Genomic DNA, 17408 nt, shown 5'->3' on the forward strand with positions numbered 1-17408 from the left:
AATGTTAAAAAAGAATGAAATCATGTCTTTTGTAGCAACGTGAATGGAGCTGGAGGCCATTATCCTAAGTGAACTCAGAGGCAGAAAATCATACAGTGCACGTTCTCACTTACAAGTGGGTACACATGGACATTAAGATGGAGATAACAGATACTGGGAACTCCAAAAAGGGGTAGGATGGGAGGGGAATGAAGGTTTCAAAATTATCTACTGGGCACCGTGTTCAACATCTGAGTGATGGGTACACTAGAAGCCCAATCTCCACCATTACTCATGCAATACCCATGTAACAAAGTACCCTCTGAATCTAAAAAAAAAAAAAAAAAAAATCAACATCTTTGCTGGCACATAAGAGATAATTAAGTAGTAAACCTTACATAAATAACAGTTCACAGAATCTGGCTATTTCATGAAATGCATCTCATGAAGCAGAAATGATTAAGTCTTCTTTTAGGAAAAGAAAAAGCTGCACTTGATTTACGTAATTATAGCCTTCACAAATAAACCTATTGTAAAATACATAAAATGACATACAAAAGTTTACAAATATTTATAGTTTACATAATTTATTTTCTGAATATATAAAAGTATTTACAATTTACTATTATGAATTTGGAAACCCTTCTGAAGACAAGAACAGTAATGTGAAAGCTACATTTGAGCTTCTGTTACTGGGTTCCCTTTTTATCAACTACAGACTGTGACTCTATTTCCAATCTCCTAAGATTATTAAACGTTTTTCTGTCAACAAGTGAAATAGCACCCTGAATTGTATACTATGTTTTAAAAATAAACAGGTCCTATATATTATAAAAAGAACCTGATGTGTACATCTAACCTTCCCCACACTCATTATTGGGGAATAACAAAAAATTGGTAGGTGAATAAATGATCTGAAAGAAAGTAAATCCTACATAAAAAAATAAAGTAACAATAATAGGTGGCTATTGGTGGGAAATGTCACAAAATGAAGTCTATTAGCTGGCACTAAGTCAGAGACAGAATTCAATTATTTGTATCAGGACCCTTTTAAACTTTTTTTTTTTTTTTTTCAGATAGTCTCGCTCTGTCACCCTGGCTGGAGTACAGTGGTGCAATCTCAGCTCACTGCAACCTCCGCCTCCTGGGTTCAAGCAATTCTCCCACTTCAGCCTCCTGAGTAGCTGGGATTACAGGCATGTGCCACCATGCCTGGCTAATTTTTGTATTTTTAGTAGAGATGGAGTTTCGCCATGTTGGTCAGGCTGGTCTCAAACTCCTGACCACAAGTGATCCTCTTGCCTTGGCCTTCCAAAGTGCTGGGATTACAGGCATGAGCCACCACACCTGGCCTAAACTCTTAAGAATTATGCAGAGGCTGGGTACAGTGGCTCACACCTATAATCTCAGCACTTTGGGAGGGTGAGGAGGATCACTTGAGGCCAGGAGTTTGAGACCAGCCTGGGCAATACAGTCAGATCCTGTCTCTATATAAAAAATAAAATGAATTTTAAAAAATTATGGAGGACCCTGAAGAGCTTTCATTATGCACGTTATGTTCATCAATATTTACCATAATTACAATTAAAACCAAGACTTGTGAAAATATTTATGAATTCATTTTTTAAAATAAGTTATTTTATGTTTATATAAATGTTTTAAGAGAAACGGCTATATGATCCAAAATTTTAAACTTTTAGTAAAAAGAGTAGCCCCTTTTACATTTTTGCAAATCTCAATATCTGGCTTAACAGAAGACAACTAGATACTCATTTATCTTTTTTGTCATTCAATTTGTTGCAATATGTTCTTTAGGCAAAAGTACATGAAAAAGGCCGGGCGCGGTGGCTCACGCCTGTAATCCCTGCACTTTGGGAGGCCGAGGCGGGCGGATCACGAGGTCAGTAGATCGAGACCATCCTGGCTAACACGGTGAAACCCCGTCTCTACTAAAATACAAAAAATTAGCCGGGCGCAGTGGCGGGCGCCTGTAGTCCCAGCTACTCCAGAGGCTGAGGCAGGAGAATGGCGCGAACCCGGGAGGCGGAGCTTGCAGTGAGCCGAGATGGTGCCACTGCACTCCAGCCTGGGCGACAGAGTGAAGACTCCGCCTCAAAAAAAAAAAAAAAAAAAAAAGTACATGAAAAAAAACCACACAGCCTCACACTGACATCAAACTAGAAAAAGGAAAACCTCATAAATGCCTCCAAGAGGGTCTCAGGGACTTTCAGAGGTCCACAAACCACACTCTGAGATCCATAACACTAAGTATATAGTAGCTGCTCAATAAATTTAGTGATTGATATGGAAATAACAAAAGCAGTTATGCAGAAAGCTTAGTATAGTCTACCGTTACAAGTACTTTAAAAGCATGCTTTTTATACTGTTAGGGTGTAAAGGATTAACATGATAAATATAGTATAAAGCTCCTATTTCACAATAATGAGACAGAATAAAATCACCTTCTTATAGCAAATAGCCACATACTCATATACACCCCAATAATAACAGTATCTCTCAAAATGGAAGAAAAGATACTTTTAACCCTTTCCCCAATTAGAAAAAAAAAGTGCAGCTTGCTGCCAACACTCATTTCATTTTACATAAACACGCTCTTTGAGGCTGAAGCAAATCTGATTTTCAATGTGAAAATAAAATATAAAAACGTTCCTGGAGTTACTTCTAAACAGAACTAACATCAGAATTGTTTGAATCATCAAAATCGTCTATTTAAAAAAAAATCAGATTCATCAAATGAATCTTTGGCCAACAAATGTTTGAGAACGACATTAATATCATGGGCAGGAATGCTATGTTTTCTAGAATTAATATACCACAGCAATGCGAAAATAATAATAAAAGCTAGGTATTTTGTGGCAAAGCTGTCTCAGGGTAAATGCTGCAGCCAAGCATTATTGGTGAGTATTCGCGGGACAGACAGGAAAAACGTTAAATATAGCTGCATCAGCCAGGTGCGGCGGCTCACACCTATAATTCCAGCACTTTGGGAGGCCAAGGAGGGTGGATCACCTGAGGTCAGGAGTTTGAGACCAGCCTGGCCAACATGGTGAAACCCTGTTTCTACTAAAAATACAAAAAAATTAGTCGAGCGTGGTGGCACACACCTGTAATCCCAGCTACTGGGGAGGCTGAGGTAGGAGAATCGCTTGAACCCAGAAGATGGAGGTTGCAATGAGCCAAAATCACACCACTGCACTCCAGCTTGGGCAACAAGAGTGAAACTCCATCTCAAAATAATAACAATAATAATAATAAATAGCTGCATCATCGATATATATAATAAACAAATTCATAAAGAGTAGAATAGTGATTAACAAGAGCTGGAAAGAGGGAATATGGGTAGTTACTGTTCAATGGGTTGAGTTTCTGTTTGGGATGATGAAAAAGTTCTGTAAATGGATAGTGGTGACTGTTGCATAACACTGCGAATATACTTAATGTCAATGAATTGTACACTTAAAAATTGTTAAAACTGGCTGGGCGCAGTGGCTCACGCCTGTAATCCCAGCACTTAGGGAGGCCGAGGTGGGTGGATCACCTCAGGTCAGGAATTCGAGACCAGCCTGACCAACATGGAGAAATCCCTCTCTACTAAAAATACAAAAAATTGGGCCGGCTGCGGTGGCTCACGCCTGTAATCCCAGCACTTTGGGAGGCCGAGGCGGGTGGATCACAAGATCAGGAGATCGAGACCATCCTGGCTAACACGGTGAAACCCCATCTCCACCAAAACCACAAAAAATTAGCCTGGGGCGGTGGCAGGCGCCTGCAGTCCCAGCTACTCAGGAAGCTGAGGCAGGAGAATGGCCTGAACCCCGGAGGCGGAGCTTGCAGTGAGCCAAGAGCACACCATTGCACTCCAGCCTGGGCTATAGAGCAAGACTCCATTTCAAAAAAAAACCAACAACAAAAAAAATTAGCTGGGCATGCTGGCGCATGCCTGTAATCCCAGCTACTCAGGAGGCTGAGACAGGAGAATCACTTCTCTCTGCCAAGAGGCGGAGGTTGTAGTGAGCAGAGATCATGTCATTGCACTCCAGCTTGGGCAACAAGAGCAAAACTCCATCTCAAAAAATAAACAAATAAATAGTTAAAACGGTGAATTTTATGTTATGTATATTCTACCTGAATTTTAGAAACACAAATATTATATTTTATAAAAAGCTGAAACATAGACCACTTAAAAATATAAAAGGCTGGGCCAGGCACGGTGGCTCACACCTATAATCCCAGCACTTTAGGAGGCTGAGGCAAGCGGATTGCCTGAGCTCAGGAGTTCGACACCAGCCTGGGCAACACAGTGAAACCCCTTCTCTACTAAAAATACAAAAAATCAGCTGGGCATGGTGGCGCACACCTGTAGTCCCAGCTAATTGGGAGGCTGAGGAAGAAGAATTGTTTGAACCCGGGAGGCGCAGGTTGCAGTGAGCCGAGATTGTGCCACTGCATTCCAGCCTGGGTGACAGAATGAGACTCCAATTCAAAAAAACAAACAAATAAAAGGTTGCACTAAAACCACAAGATATAAAGTCCTAATTTCTTTTGTTTACTTTAAATATACTTAATAATGCATTTAAACAAAATAAATCTTTCAAAAAACAGAGGGTAAAAACACCAGCTTGAACTATTAAGGGAACTAAGTATCTGAAAAATGGAATTGTGAAGAATATCTTTTTACTTACCTGCAACATGCTGACTATCTCAACTTTGTTGAAGAAAATAAAAGACGTAAGAGTAGAAAGAAAATTCTCTTCAAAAACAGATGGTGTGGGCAAAATGATGTCCTGAATGTACTGTACCCTGTAAGTCTGATGTATTTTTTGCCTTAGTTCAGAGTCTGTTATTGGTATAACTTCCTTAAACTTTGCAGTTTTGGTCAAGAATTCTCTATGTCTTTTTGGCTGAGCCAAAGCAGGGTCATATTCAAGGCATCCCACGACATCCATGATACACTCATCAGAAAACATTACCTCAAAAAGAGTTGCCTTATTTAGGAATAAGATTCCTCTAATAATTTCATACAAATGGTGTAAGCCTTCAGTGTTTTCTAGGTTCTCACAAGCTTGGAACAGCTGCAGTAGTTTTTTAATATAGCCTTCATTTTCCAAGGCGAGAGCCAGCTTTTCCCTACGGATAGGTGAGGAGAGCACTGAGGTAACTAAGTCAGCAATCTCTTCAAGTTTATTGAGTTCACATGTGGGCAGGTCAATCAGATGACTAGTTTCAGGCATTTCTTCAAATCGTTCTTCTTCAGATTCATCAATGAGGTCCTGTGTGACTTCCACTGATGGGTCTTTACCTTGAACCTAAAAATATCCAAGTATACAGCTAATTACCTTAAAATACAAAAGAATTCAAAATTTTGGAAAGCAAATCCCTGACCACTGAATTTAAGTAAAATATCTTGCAAAGAAAAATATTAGTAATAGTCACTACTAATTTATTATTATTTTTAATAGAAACAGGATCTAACTCTGTTGCCTAGGCTGGGGTGCAGCAGTGCGATCATAGCTCACTGTGACACTAAACTCCTGGGCTCGAGTGATCCTCCTGCCTCAACCTCCCAAGTGGCTGAGACTACAGGCATGTGCCACTACACCTAGCTAACACTTTTACTTTTTGTGGAGACAGTGTCTCACTATGTTGTCACTACGACTAGCCAGGCACGGTGGCTCACGCCTGTAATCCCAGCACTTTAGGTGGCTGAGGCAGGCGGGTCACTTGAGGTCAGGGGTTCAAAATCAGCCTGGGCAACATGGTGAAACCCCATCTCTACTAAAAATACAAAAATTAGCAAGGTGTGGTGGCATATGCCTGTAATCTCAGCTACTCAGGTGGCTGAGGCAGGAGAATCACTTGAACCTGGAAGGTGGAGCCTGGAAGGTGGAGCCTGGAAGGTGGAGGCTGCAGTGAGCTGAGATTGCACCACTGCACTCCAGCCTGGGAGACAGAGCAAGACTCTGTCTCAAAAAATAAAATAAAAAAATAAAATAAAATAAAATGAATTCTCTTCCAGCTTGGTCCCTGAATGACTCACATGAGCAGGGCCCCTTCCCCTATTGGTCAAACAGCATTAAGGAGAAATCAACTTTTGTTGTCACAAGCCATTGAAATTTTAGGATTGTGTTGCTACAACACAATCTGATTATAACATCTCAAAGATAGCCAATGAACTCTGCTGTATGGATTCACAATAAATCTACACTATAGATAGGGTTTTTCAATAAAAATTCTCTATTCCATAATCCTATCGTCATCCCTTACAGCTGCTGCTTTAAATTTTTTTTTCACTTTCCAACTTCTCAAACATTACCTTCACCTTTAAGTCTCAGAAGATAAGAGGTTTCCTTTGAATAAAAAGTCCATCAGTACTCAACTTCCTCTAACATTTCTCCATCTCATAACTTACCTTCACACATTTCTTTCATTCACTTCAAAGAAAATGTCCATACCATTTCCTAAGGTTAACATTTCCATATGTACTTCTAAATTTATGCTTTCTCAAAGCTAAACATATCAAAATTATCTTTGCTCTTGTTTTTATAATTTATTTATCTACAATGGTTCCTTCTATTTCATCATTCTCCATTCCCCTTAAGACACTCTGAACCATCTGAACCATCAAACTTTTTCAGGGAAGCTTTTTTGTTCGATTTTCTCATTATAAGGGGTTAAGCTTGGGCGTGGTGGCTCACTCCCATAATCCCAGCACTTTGGGAGGCCGAGGCGGGCAGATCACCTGAGGTTGGGAGTTCAAGACCAGCCTGACCAACATGGAGAAACCCCGTCTCTACTAAAAGTACAAAATTAGCTGGGCATGGTGGTGCATGCCCGTAATCCCAGCTACTTGAGAGGCTGAGGCAGGAGAACCGCTTGAACCCAGGAGGCGGAGGTTGCAGTGAGCCAAGATCATGCCATTGCACTCCAGCCTGGGCAACAAGAGTGAAACTCTGCCACAAAAAAAAAAAAAAAAAAAAAAAAAAAAAAGGCAGGGGAGGGGGGTGGTTAAGAAATAATTAAGTAATATGGCGCTTATTGAAACTGAAATTGTTCTTTCAAAGATCAGCAATGACTTCCCAGAACTGAAAAAGTAAAACATGACGTATGATTCTGTGAAATATCATGCAGTAGTTAGGAGCAAAAAACTAAATACATATTCAGCAACATGCATAGACTTTAAGAAGTAGAGTACTGAGTGGTACTCTTCCTGAGGATGTAATGCTGATGTAAAGAGTTAACTTTGCTGGACCATCCCTTCCATCTAATATCCCTTCCAAAGGTGGAAAAGTCTGAATAAAAATCAATGACAAAGAATAAATATAAAATTTTTAAAAATAACGACAAATGGAAAGGAGAAACAGTAAAAGAGGAAAAAAAAATGAAAAAATGAGTAACGTAAGAAGGAAAATTCAGTATTAACATTGGTGCCTAAGCTGGGGGCTGTCACTCATGCCTGTAATCTCAGCACTTTGGGAGGCTGAGGCAGGCAGATCACAAGCTCAGGAGTTCAAGACCAGCCTGTGCAACATGATGAAACCTCGTCTCTACAAAAAATACAAAAATTAGCCAGGCATGGTGGCGCACACCTGTAGTCCCAGCTATTAGCAGGCTGAAGTAGGAGAATCCCTTGAGCCTGGGAGGCAGAGGTTGCAGTGAGCTGAGATCACACCACTGCATTCTAGCCTGGGGACAGCTAGACGATGTCTCAAAAAAAAAAAAAAAGCAGTGATGCCTCAAGAAAGGCTGAAGGCCAAGAGATGACATTGTCTCTTGGCTCAGTTATAACAGATGCCTGGAAGGGTGAAGCAATAGGTTTGCCAAGACCACCCCTCCTCTTGAAACCTGACTAGGTTAAATGGGAGCCGGTAAGCTTCGAAGAATGACACTGCTCTGGGAGACATTTCATCATACAATATGATGATGAACCAGACCAACTGTTGTTTTTTTTTTGAGACAGAGTCTCGCTCTGTAGCTCAGGCTGGAGTGCAGTGGCGCAATCTTGGCTCACTGCAAGCTCTGCCTCCCGGGTTCTCACCATTCTCCTGCCTCAGCCTCCCAAGTAGCTGGGACTACAGGCGCCCACCACCACGTCTGGCTAATTTTTTGTATTTTTAGTAGAGACGGGGTTTCACTGTGTTAGCCAGGATGGTCTCAATCTCCTGACCTCGTGATACGCACGCCTTGGCCTCTCAAAGTGCTGGGATTACAGGCGTGAGCCACCATGCCCAGTCCCAGACCAACTGTTAATGACTAAGTGGGATTCTAGTAATGTGCTAGAATCTATCAACTGTTACTTTTCAAGTTACATCTACTACCATACTGTGATATGGTGTAACACTAGTATTGTTCATCCAACTACCTTATCTACATAAATCTTATAATACTGATATTGATGATCAAATGTACTGGGATATTGAGTTAAAGCTTCCTGAGGATGTAATGCTGATAGAAAAATCACTGGCCCATGCTGAGTTATTTGAATAATTAAACTAAGAAAAAGGAAAGTCACTGGCCCTACAGAATCATGGTCTGGAACCTAAGAAGAAGAAAAAAATCACTGGACTGACAAAAAGCTGGATTTTGTTGACTATCAGTTTCTATGGTATACAGTTCTGTGCAAGTTTATCATAAGGTAAAATCTGCAGATCAAGGAGAGAAATAAGAAATCAAAGTAGTACAAAAATACAAAAGGTATGACACGGTTTTACAGGAAAAGTTAGTTGTGTCTTCAAACCTGTTTCTACTCCACACTGGCCCCAAATGCTAGGTATATTCATACTGATATTATTTCTCCATCTGTGATATAAATCCTATACTAAATGTAGATGCTCACACAAATATGATCATTTTGGTGTAAGAGAGTCTTGGTCAAGGAGTGGCCTGTGCAGTAAAGGACTGACCTTGCCAAAGGAAAAGTTTGGCCCTTATCTAGCTCCAGAGAGGTAAACTCTAAGCACTCAGAATATCCTGCTTCATAATAGTGTTTTTGTTTACCTGGGGGCCTTCATCTATGCCAGACATACTATGCTAACAATGTGGTATATGGTGGGGGCCTTGGACCACAAGATATTCTTGACCTCTGGAGGTGCTGGAATAAGGTTAGCCACACAGGTGGTAAGCCATGCTTACGTAAACCCTAATCCCCAATGAAAACCCTGGACACAAAGGTTTGGGTAAACTTCTCTGGTTGGCCGTACTGAATGTGTGCTGCCATATATCACTGCTGGGAGAAAGAAGTAAGTGCTGTCTGCATGATTCCACTGGGGGAGAGAATTGGAAGCTCAAGCCTGGAACTCTCCTAGACCCTACCCTATGCACCTTTTCCCATTGGCTATTTGAATCTGTATCATTTTGCTGTAATAAACGCTAACTGTGAGTATAACGTTTTGCTGAATTCTGTTGAGTCTTTCCAATGAATTATGCAAATTGAGAGCATTCTTGGAGACCTCCTGAAACTACCTAAGTGAAAGCAGTAATAAACAAATTTCCACAAAAATTTCTAGGACGAACACTTTTTTTTTTTTTTTTTTTGAGACAGTCTTACTCTGTCGCCCAGGCTGGAGTACAGTAGCATGATTTTGGCTCACTGCAACCTCCCTCACAGGTTCGAGCTATTCTCCTGCCTCAGTCACCCTAGTGGCTGGGACTACAGGCATGCGCTACCACGCCCAGCTAATTTTTGTACTTTGAGTAGAGATGAGGTTTCACCGTGTTAGCCAGGCTGGTCTCGAACTCCTGATTTCAGGTTACCCGCCTGCCTCGGCCTTCCAAAGCGCTAGGATTACAGGTGTGAGCAATTGCGTCCGGGTGGACAAATACATTTATATCCAAGAACATGTATTAAAAAGTAGGTGTTGACATATAGAGGTGGGGTAGTAGGATGGGACAAGGATAATCTTATACAGAAATCACTAAATTATCCACCATATAAATTTATGTTCCAGCAGATATGTAAATCAATATCTTAGTTATAAATAAGAGATGTTTGTCTTCTCCATTATAGTTATATTTTCTGTAAATCTAAAACTGTTCTAAAATAAAAGGTTTCTTTTAAAAAAATTCTAGTTACTTAAGAGTTACCACATATTCTATATATCCTACTACACTCTAAGTTCCACATAAACTGAAGTCATGAATACTGTTGATCATTAGTGCCTCGTACGGTATTCATAAACATCAGGCAAACATATGACCAAATATTTATTATTTTTAATCTAAAAGCCTGACTTAATTACTTAATCTTCTTTTGGTTTGTTTAAAGTACTTGCCACTCTATAATATAAGGTATTAATTATGAGTATATGCTATCAAAATCTAAAGTGGTAAAACAAAACTATGACAAAGTTGTTTTTAAAAAACTTGAAGTAAAATAATTTGCTGTAGAATATAAAAAAATTTCAAGTTATATTATCAAGTCTCACATTAAGACACTATCTATCTCTCCACATCCTAATACATGTTTGAAGTAAAAAGGAAACAAAAATTCAAGAAAAGATGCAAACGTTAAGTTAAATACTATAAAAAGAAACTCACCTGACAAATTTTTTCCCAGATCTCATCACAGCCAGCTTTTTCCTGAAAACTCAGAGCCAAATCATAGTTCTCTGCTTCTGACCAAACAATTAATGTATCCTGTTTAAAAATAAATATTTCTATATCATCACACTAGAAAAGAGATATCTACAAAGTATAAATAAAAATCAAGAGGACTGAAAACACAGCAATGACAAATGCCCCGATAAAAGTAATAAATGTATATTCGATTGGCATTATTAGTAATATATTGGCAATAAAATAGCTTTGGTACTAAAAATGACACTGAGCAATTTTCTAAAACAAAAAATATTAAAACAGGTTAGTAGGCTCTGACTCATGTTACCCAAATAATATTTATAAAAAGGCTAGCCATTCTTGGTTAAAACTGTAACAAAGACATTCCAACCATCTACTTTCTGTTGCTTCTAGAAAATCAGCTGTCCCATTCACTAACCACCTATGTATTTATCCTTCCCTTTGAGCTGGTTAAAAGTAAGCTAACTAATACCTGAAAATAGGTTAAGGCTTAACTCTATTTTTGCCATTTTTTTTTTTTAATCTGGAAAAGACTTCAGGATCTTAAGAAATGCAACACCATGGTGAAACAAAGCTATTTGCTCTTATTTACAAGTGCTACCAACAGCACCCAGTTCAGTACCTTAGGGTGTAGAAAAATTAGCCCAAGGTTTAGGTAAGCAGTCTCCTAGAACGTCTTCGATTACATGCCTACCAAAGGGTTAGTTACGCTTTTAGGAAAAGGTCGTCAACCCTTGTATTAGAAACTAAAGTTTGGATTTAAAATAAAACATACACCACACACACACACACACACACACACAAATATACATATATATATTTTGTTGTTGTTTTTTGTTTCCCCCCTGAGACAGGGTTTTGCTCTGTGACCAGGCTAGAGTGTAAGGGTATAATCACGACTCACTGCAGCCTTGACCTCCTAGGCCCCAGCAATCCTCCCACCTCAGCCTCCCGAGTAGCTGGGACTACAGGTGCACACACCACGCCACACTAATTTTTTGTAGAGACAGGGTTTCACCATTTTGCCCAGGTTGGTCTGGAACTCCAACTCCTGGGCTCAAGCAGTCCGTCTGCCTCGACCTCCCAAAGTGCTGGGATTACAGGTGTGAGCCACTGCACCCAGCCTACACACACATTTTTAAACACTAAAAACACTATGCAATACTCAAATGAACAATCTTTAAAGGATATATAATAATGAAAGTTTAATATGGCTAAAACTTTGATTTTCAAACAAATACAAATTGAGTTTATACTCTACCAAAAATATAATCTACAAAACACCTTATATGTAATAATTTGTTCATTTAACTAGTACTTATAAATATGATAACCTGACATGAATACAAACTAAAAATCATCTCCAGATCAAAGACAAAGTTTTGAAAATGGGAACATTTCAGTACTTTTTGGCTTTAAACAGTAAATGAAAAATATTATTTAATTAATCCAGGCCTCAGATTAATACTTCTTATTTTCTGTGTCATCAGGTAAAAATAGCTAGAAATCGGTGTTCTACCTTCTTCCTGGCTATGCTTTTTGGGAGAAACTTGCTACCAGAGTTAGTCTAAAATTCTCTCAAGTCACTCCTTTGTCTAAAATCCTTCAGTTTCAGCCAGGCGTGGAGGCTCACACCTGTAATCCCGACACTTTGGGAGGCCAAGGCAGGCAGATCACGGGGTCAAGAGCAGACCATCCTGGTTAACATGATGAAACCCCATCTCCACTAAAAATACAAAAATTAGCTGGGTGTGGTGGTGCGTGCCTGTAGTCCCAGCTACTTGGGAGGCTAAGGCAGAAGAATCGCTTGAACCCGGGAGGCAGAGGTTGCAGTGAGCCGAGATTGTGCCACTGCACTCCAGCCTGGCGACAGTGCAAGACTCTGTCTCAAAAAAAAAAAAAAAATCCTTCGGTTTCTCTCATCATCCACAAAAGTTTTCAAACCTTTTTTAAAAAAAACAGAACCCCTTTTACAAACAAAAATTTACTAAGAACCTCCATATATAAAAAAGATATAAATAGAGCTACTCTGGTCAGTGCTGGTTAAAACACCAGGGTACCCGCTCAGGCTCCCTACATTCCCAAGTCATCTTCTTAGAGCCTTCCTCAAAATAGCTTCACAAACAGTGATCTCCAGAACATTTTTGACTGTAGTTTAATTTGCTTATATATTATATACAAGAATATATTAGCATATTAATGCATTATAAAACACATGCTGAAATAGAAAAGGCTTATAAGAACATAAGCAAAATTTTTAAATGTTTGAACTGTAATGGCTCCATATCATTAGTTAGTATTAAAACTCAATACACACTTAAGGCATAAGATACCCAAACATAACAGTGGATATAAATCCATATTTAAAATTATTCTTTCGTAGAATGCAATGGCTCAAGTCTGTAATCTTAGCATTTTGGGAGGCTAAGGCAAGTGGATCAATTGAGGCCAGGAGATTGAGACCAGCCTGGGCAATGCAGTGAGACTCCCATATCTAATTTAAAAAAAAATTATCGGTCAGGCATGGTGGCTCACACCTGTAATCCCAGCACTTTGGGAGGCCGAGGCGGGTGGATCACCTGAGGTCAGGAGTTTGAGACCAGCCTGGCCAACATGGTTGAAACCCCATCTCTACTAAAAATACAAAAATTAGCTGGGTGTGGTGGCAGGCACCTGTAATCCCAACTACTCGGGAGGCTGAGGCAGGGGAATCACTTGAACCCAGGACGTGGAGATTTCAGTGAGCCGAGATTGCACCATTGCACTCCAGCCTAGGGGACAAGAGCGAGACTTTGTCTCAAAAAAAAAAAAAAAAAAAGTTTAAAAAAAGTATCTTTTTAATAACTGAACTTTCTGAGGGGGTAACTTCTTGTCAGATCTATTACATCATTGTTTCTGCTTTGTCGCATGGTTGACAGTTAAGCAGTAAATGTTAATTTAACCATTATGTAGTTCATTTGTACTTATATCATTATCAACCCCTTTTAAGGCACCTATCCATTTTGTTTGAGTTAGGACAGTTTAAATTACAAAATATTTGCAGTTATCTCCACATATAGGCTACAATAATTCACAAAAGGTGGGTATGAGAATATAGGAATAAACAAACTGTTTCTCATACTATACTCTCACAATACAAATCACTGCTGTCACCTTCATCACCAAGAAGTGTGGGGATTTCTCCCCACCAATATCAATCAGTTCTATACTAGACACCAGGTGGGTATTCTCCAATTCACCTTTGACACTGTTTACCTGGAGACACCGTCAGATACCACAGTTGAGGGCTCAGCCCTACAAGACTGCCCCTACTTCTAACGCCAACTGCAAGACTGGGTTGTTTTACCTATGCTTTCAACCAAATGGCTATAAATCAGGCTTCCCATGACCCCCTCCTTGGATTTGATTAATTTGCTATCACAGAATGCAGGGAATCAGTTGTATTTACCAGTTTATTATAATATAAAGGATATTTTAAAGGATACAAATGAAGATAGGTATAGAGCAAAGTATGGGGTAAGAGGCTCAAAGGTTGCATTACCTCCCTGGGGACATCATCCTCCAGGAACTTCCACTTAGTTATCTGGGAGCTCTCCAAACCCAGTCCTACTGGGCTTTTATGGAGGCTTCATTAAACAGATATGATTAAGTAAATCACTGGCCACTGGTGATTAATAAACCCCCAGTCCCTCTCCCCTTCTGGAGGTTGGGGGATGGGGTTCAAAGTCACAATTTTCTAATCATGCCTTGGTCTTTCTGGTGTCTAGATCTATAGACAGTAGTATCTACAGTCAGGTCAATGGATATGACTAATAGAATGAAATCTAAAACGCTTTATCCAGCCATCCAGTGCCTTTCCCATTTTGGCTACAATCAATATTCTGAGAGAAGGTCCAGGTAAACACTGAAATCTGAATTAAGGTAACTGAGCACCTTTTCATCATCACTTTCTTTTGCTCTTCTTTTTTTTGATACAGTGTCTCACTCTGTTGCCCAGGTTGGAGTGCAGTGGTACAATCTTGGCTCACTGCAACCTCCACCTTTGGGTTCAAGTGATTCTCCTGCCTCAGCCTCCTGAGTAGCTGGGATTACAGGTGTGTGCCCCCACACTCGGATAATTTTTGTGTTTTTAGTAGAGACAGGCTTTCACCATGTTGGCCAGGCTGGTCTTGAACCCCCAACCTCAGGTAATCTGCTAGCCTTGGGCTCCCAAAGTGCTGGGATTACAGGTGGGAGCCACTGCACCCAGCCCCTCATTCTAAACTTCAACTTAAATTATTTTCTCTGATCTCGTCAACATACCAGAAACTAAATGGGGTTTATATTTAGAGTTATTTTCCAATGCTAAGGACTGACCTTGGGAAACAGTCAATGGTTATGGATCTTCCTTCTTCCTGATTACCAATAACTGATCCATCGCACGCCCTGTAAATTCTACCTTCGATATGTATCACAAAATCCATCCATCTCTCTCCATCTCTATCACCTCAATCCAATCCAACATTATCTTTTGCTTGGACTATGCAACAATCTCCCAATGAGTTTCCCACTTATTGCTTCTCTTCAATTCCACAGATCGATACCAAGTATTCTGGATCATGCCATCACTTTGCATAAACTCTTCAAAAGCTTACTTTAAAAATCCCAATGGCCAGACGTGGTGGCTCATGCCTGTAATCCCAGCACTTTGGGAGGCCAAGGCAGGCAGATCATCTGAGGTCGGGAGTTCAAGACCAGCCTGACCAACATGGAGAAACCCCGTCTCTACTAAAAATACAAAATTAGCTGGGCGTGGTGGTTCATGTCTGTAATCCTAGCTACTAGGGAGGCTGAGGCAGGAGAATTGCTTGAACCTGGGAGGTGGAGGTTGCAGTGAGCCGAGATTGCGCCACTGCACTCCAGCCTGGGCAACAAGAGTGAAACTCTAATAAACAAAAACAAAAAGCCCAGCTTGGCTGGATGTGGAGGCTCACGCCTGTAATCCCAGCACTTTGGGAGGCCAAGGAGGGAGAACTGTTTGAGTGCAGGAGTTTGAGACCAGCCTGGGCATCATAGTGAGACCTCATCTCTACTAAAAATTAAAAAAATTAGCCAGGCATGGTGGTATGTGCCTGCAGTCTCAGCTACTCAGAAGGCTGAAGTGAGAGGATCGCACCTAGGAGGTCAAGGCTGCAGTGAGACATGATCATGCCACTGTGCTCTTGGCTGGGAGACAGTCTCATCTAAAAACCACCGCCCTGCCTCCAAAAAGTTCCAAACGAAAGATAGTGACCAGCCAGAAGCAGCATTCAATGAGGTATTTCTGGATGAATGAATAAATGTGGTCAGATCAACAAGACTCAGTCTTGAGCTCTGTTCTTTTCTCAATTTATAGCTAGTACCTCAAAGAAGGTTACCTTGCAGCTAAAAATTCATAATTAATCTGATTTTTTTTTTTTTTTTTTTAAGGCTGGAGTGCAGTTGGCTATTCACAGGTGTGATCATCACGAACTACAGCCTCAAACTCCTGGTCTCAAGCCATCCTCCTGCCTCAGCCCCAAAAAGCTGGGACCACTACTGGCACGCCAGGCCTTTTATGATTCTTAAGTTATAATCTCCTGCTGGAAAGTCTTACCCTATCTCTATTCCCAGATGTTCCTTTTGAGACCTTTTCATGGGCTGGGTGTGGCGGCTCATGTCTGTAATCCCAGTACTTTGGAAGGCCAAGGTGGGTGGGCTGCTTTAGCTAAGGAGTTCAAGACCAGCCTGAGCAACATGGCAAAATCCCATATCTACAAAAAATTAGCCAGGCATCGTGTGCACACCTGCAGTCCCAGCTACTCAGGAGGCTGAGGTGGGAGCCTGAGCCCAGAAGTCAAGGCCATGATCCATGATGCATGATCATGAAGCCATGAGCCATGATCGCGCCACTGCACTCCAGCCTCGGCAACAAAGCAAGACTGTGTCGCCAAAAAAAAAAAAAAAAAAATCTCTTTCCATTTATTTTACTATATTTATTATAAGCCCAGATGAAAAAAAAAAAAGCAATGCACAAAACAGTACATAGTATGCTACCATTTATACCAATAAAAGGGAAAAAATACCTACAATTGTATGCATATTTGCTTACATATGCATATCTCCGGCAAGATATATAAGAAACTGGTGTGAGTGGCCTCTAGCGAGGGAAACTGTATGGACAGAATCTGGCGTGGGAAAGAGACTTCAATAAATACCTTTTGAATTTTTAACTGGGCTAATATATTACATACTAAAAAAAATTTTTTTTAAATAAGCCTCAAACCAAAAGATTAATGTAAACCTGCTTAACTTCCCACTTTCTGGAAAGAACCATCATTTTCCTGGCCAGATTCAAAAACACTACCAGTGACCTTTGATTCCTTGTCTTTCATATTTAATCATTTACCAAATTTTCCAGCACTTTCTTGAAAATATACTGGAGCTCTGTTCCTTGACGTCCATTTACCATGGTGGAATAGACTTTCATTTTTTGTATCTGAATTATTGTAAAAGGTTTTGCTACTCAAAGATCTTCTGCTCCACCCTATCCCTCCTCCCCAATTTATTATTCATAACATTGCCACACTCTTTTCTTTAAACACAGTATCACTTTAGGCCCCTACTCAAGAACCTGTAATGTCCCCTTCTGAACCTGTGTATTATCACATTTGGGATTAAGGGGGGGAAAAAAGAAACTACTGCTACAGATAGGCTTAATACCTTGTGTAGCAGGTATATTTCCTTCCCTATCACAGTTCCTTCCACAACCACCAGGAATGAAGTTTTTCTTAATGATTCCAGCTTACATTAACCTCTTCCTTAATTTTCTATTGCTT

At 40.2% G+C, this 17408-nt stretch overlaps 1 protein-coding gene across 12 annotated transcripts in view; it reads right to left on the minus strand.

Annotated features, from left to right (window-relative positions):
• LOC105465058 (protein phosphatase 4 regulatory subunit 3B) overlaps positions 1–17408 on the minus strand; it is a 72293-nt gene that overhangs the window by 48011 nt on the left and 6874 nt on the right. For all 12 annotated transcript variants that reach the window (XM_071076717.1, XM_071076715.1, XM_011713288.3 and 9 more), the window contains exons 3-4: positions 10534–10632; positions 4683–5306 (exon numbers count right to left, since the gene is read on the minus strand). In XM_071076717.1, the coding sequence (XP_070932818.1) occupies positions 4683–5306; positions 10534–10632 (723 nt within the window). The remainder of the gene's footprint in view (positions 1–4682; positions 5307–10533; positions 10633–17408) is intronic.

This window comes from Macaca nemestrina, chromosome 13 (assembly GCF_043159975.1).
Source record: "Macaca nemestrina isolate mMacNem1 chromosome 13, mMacNem.hap1, whole genome shotgun sequence".
Taxonomy (NCBI): domain Eukaryota; kingdom Metazoa; phylum Chordata; class Mammalia; order Primates; family Cercopithecidae; genus Macaca; species Macaca nemestrina.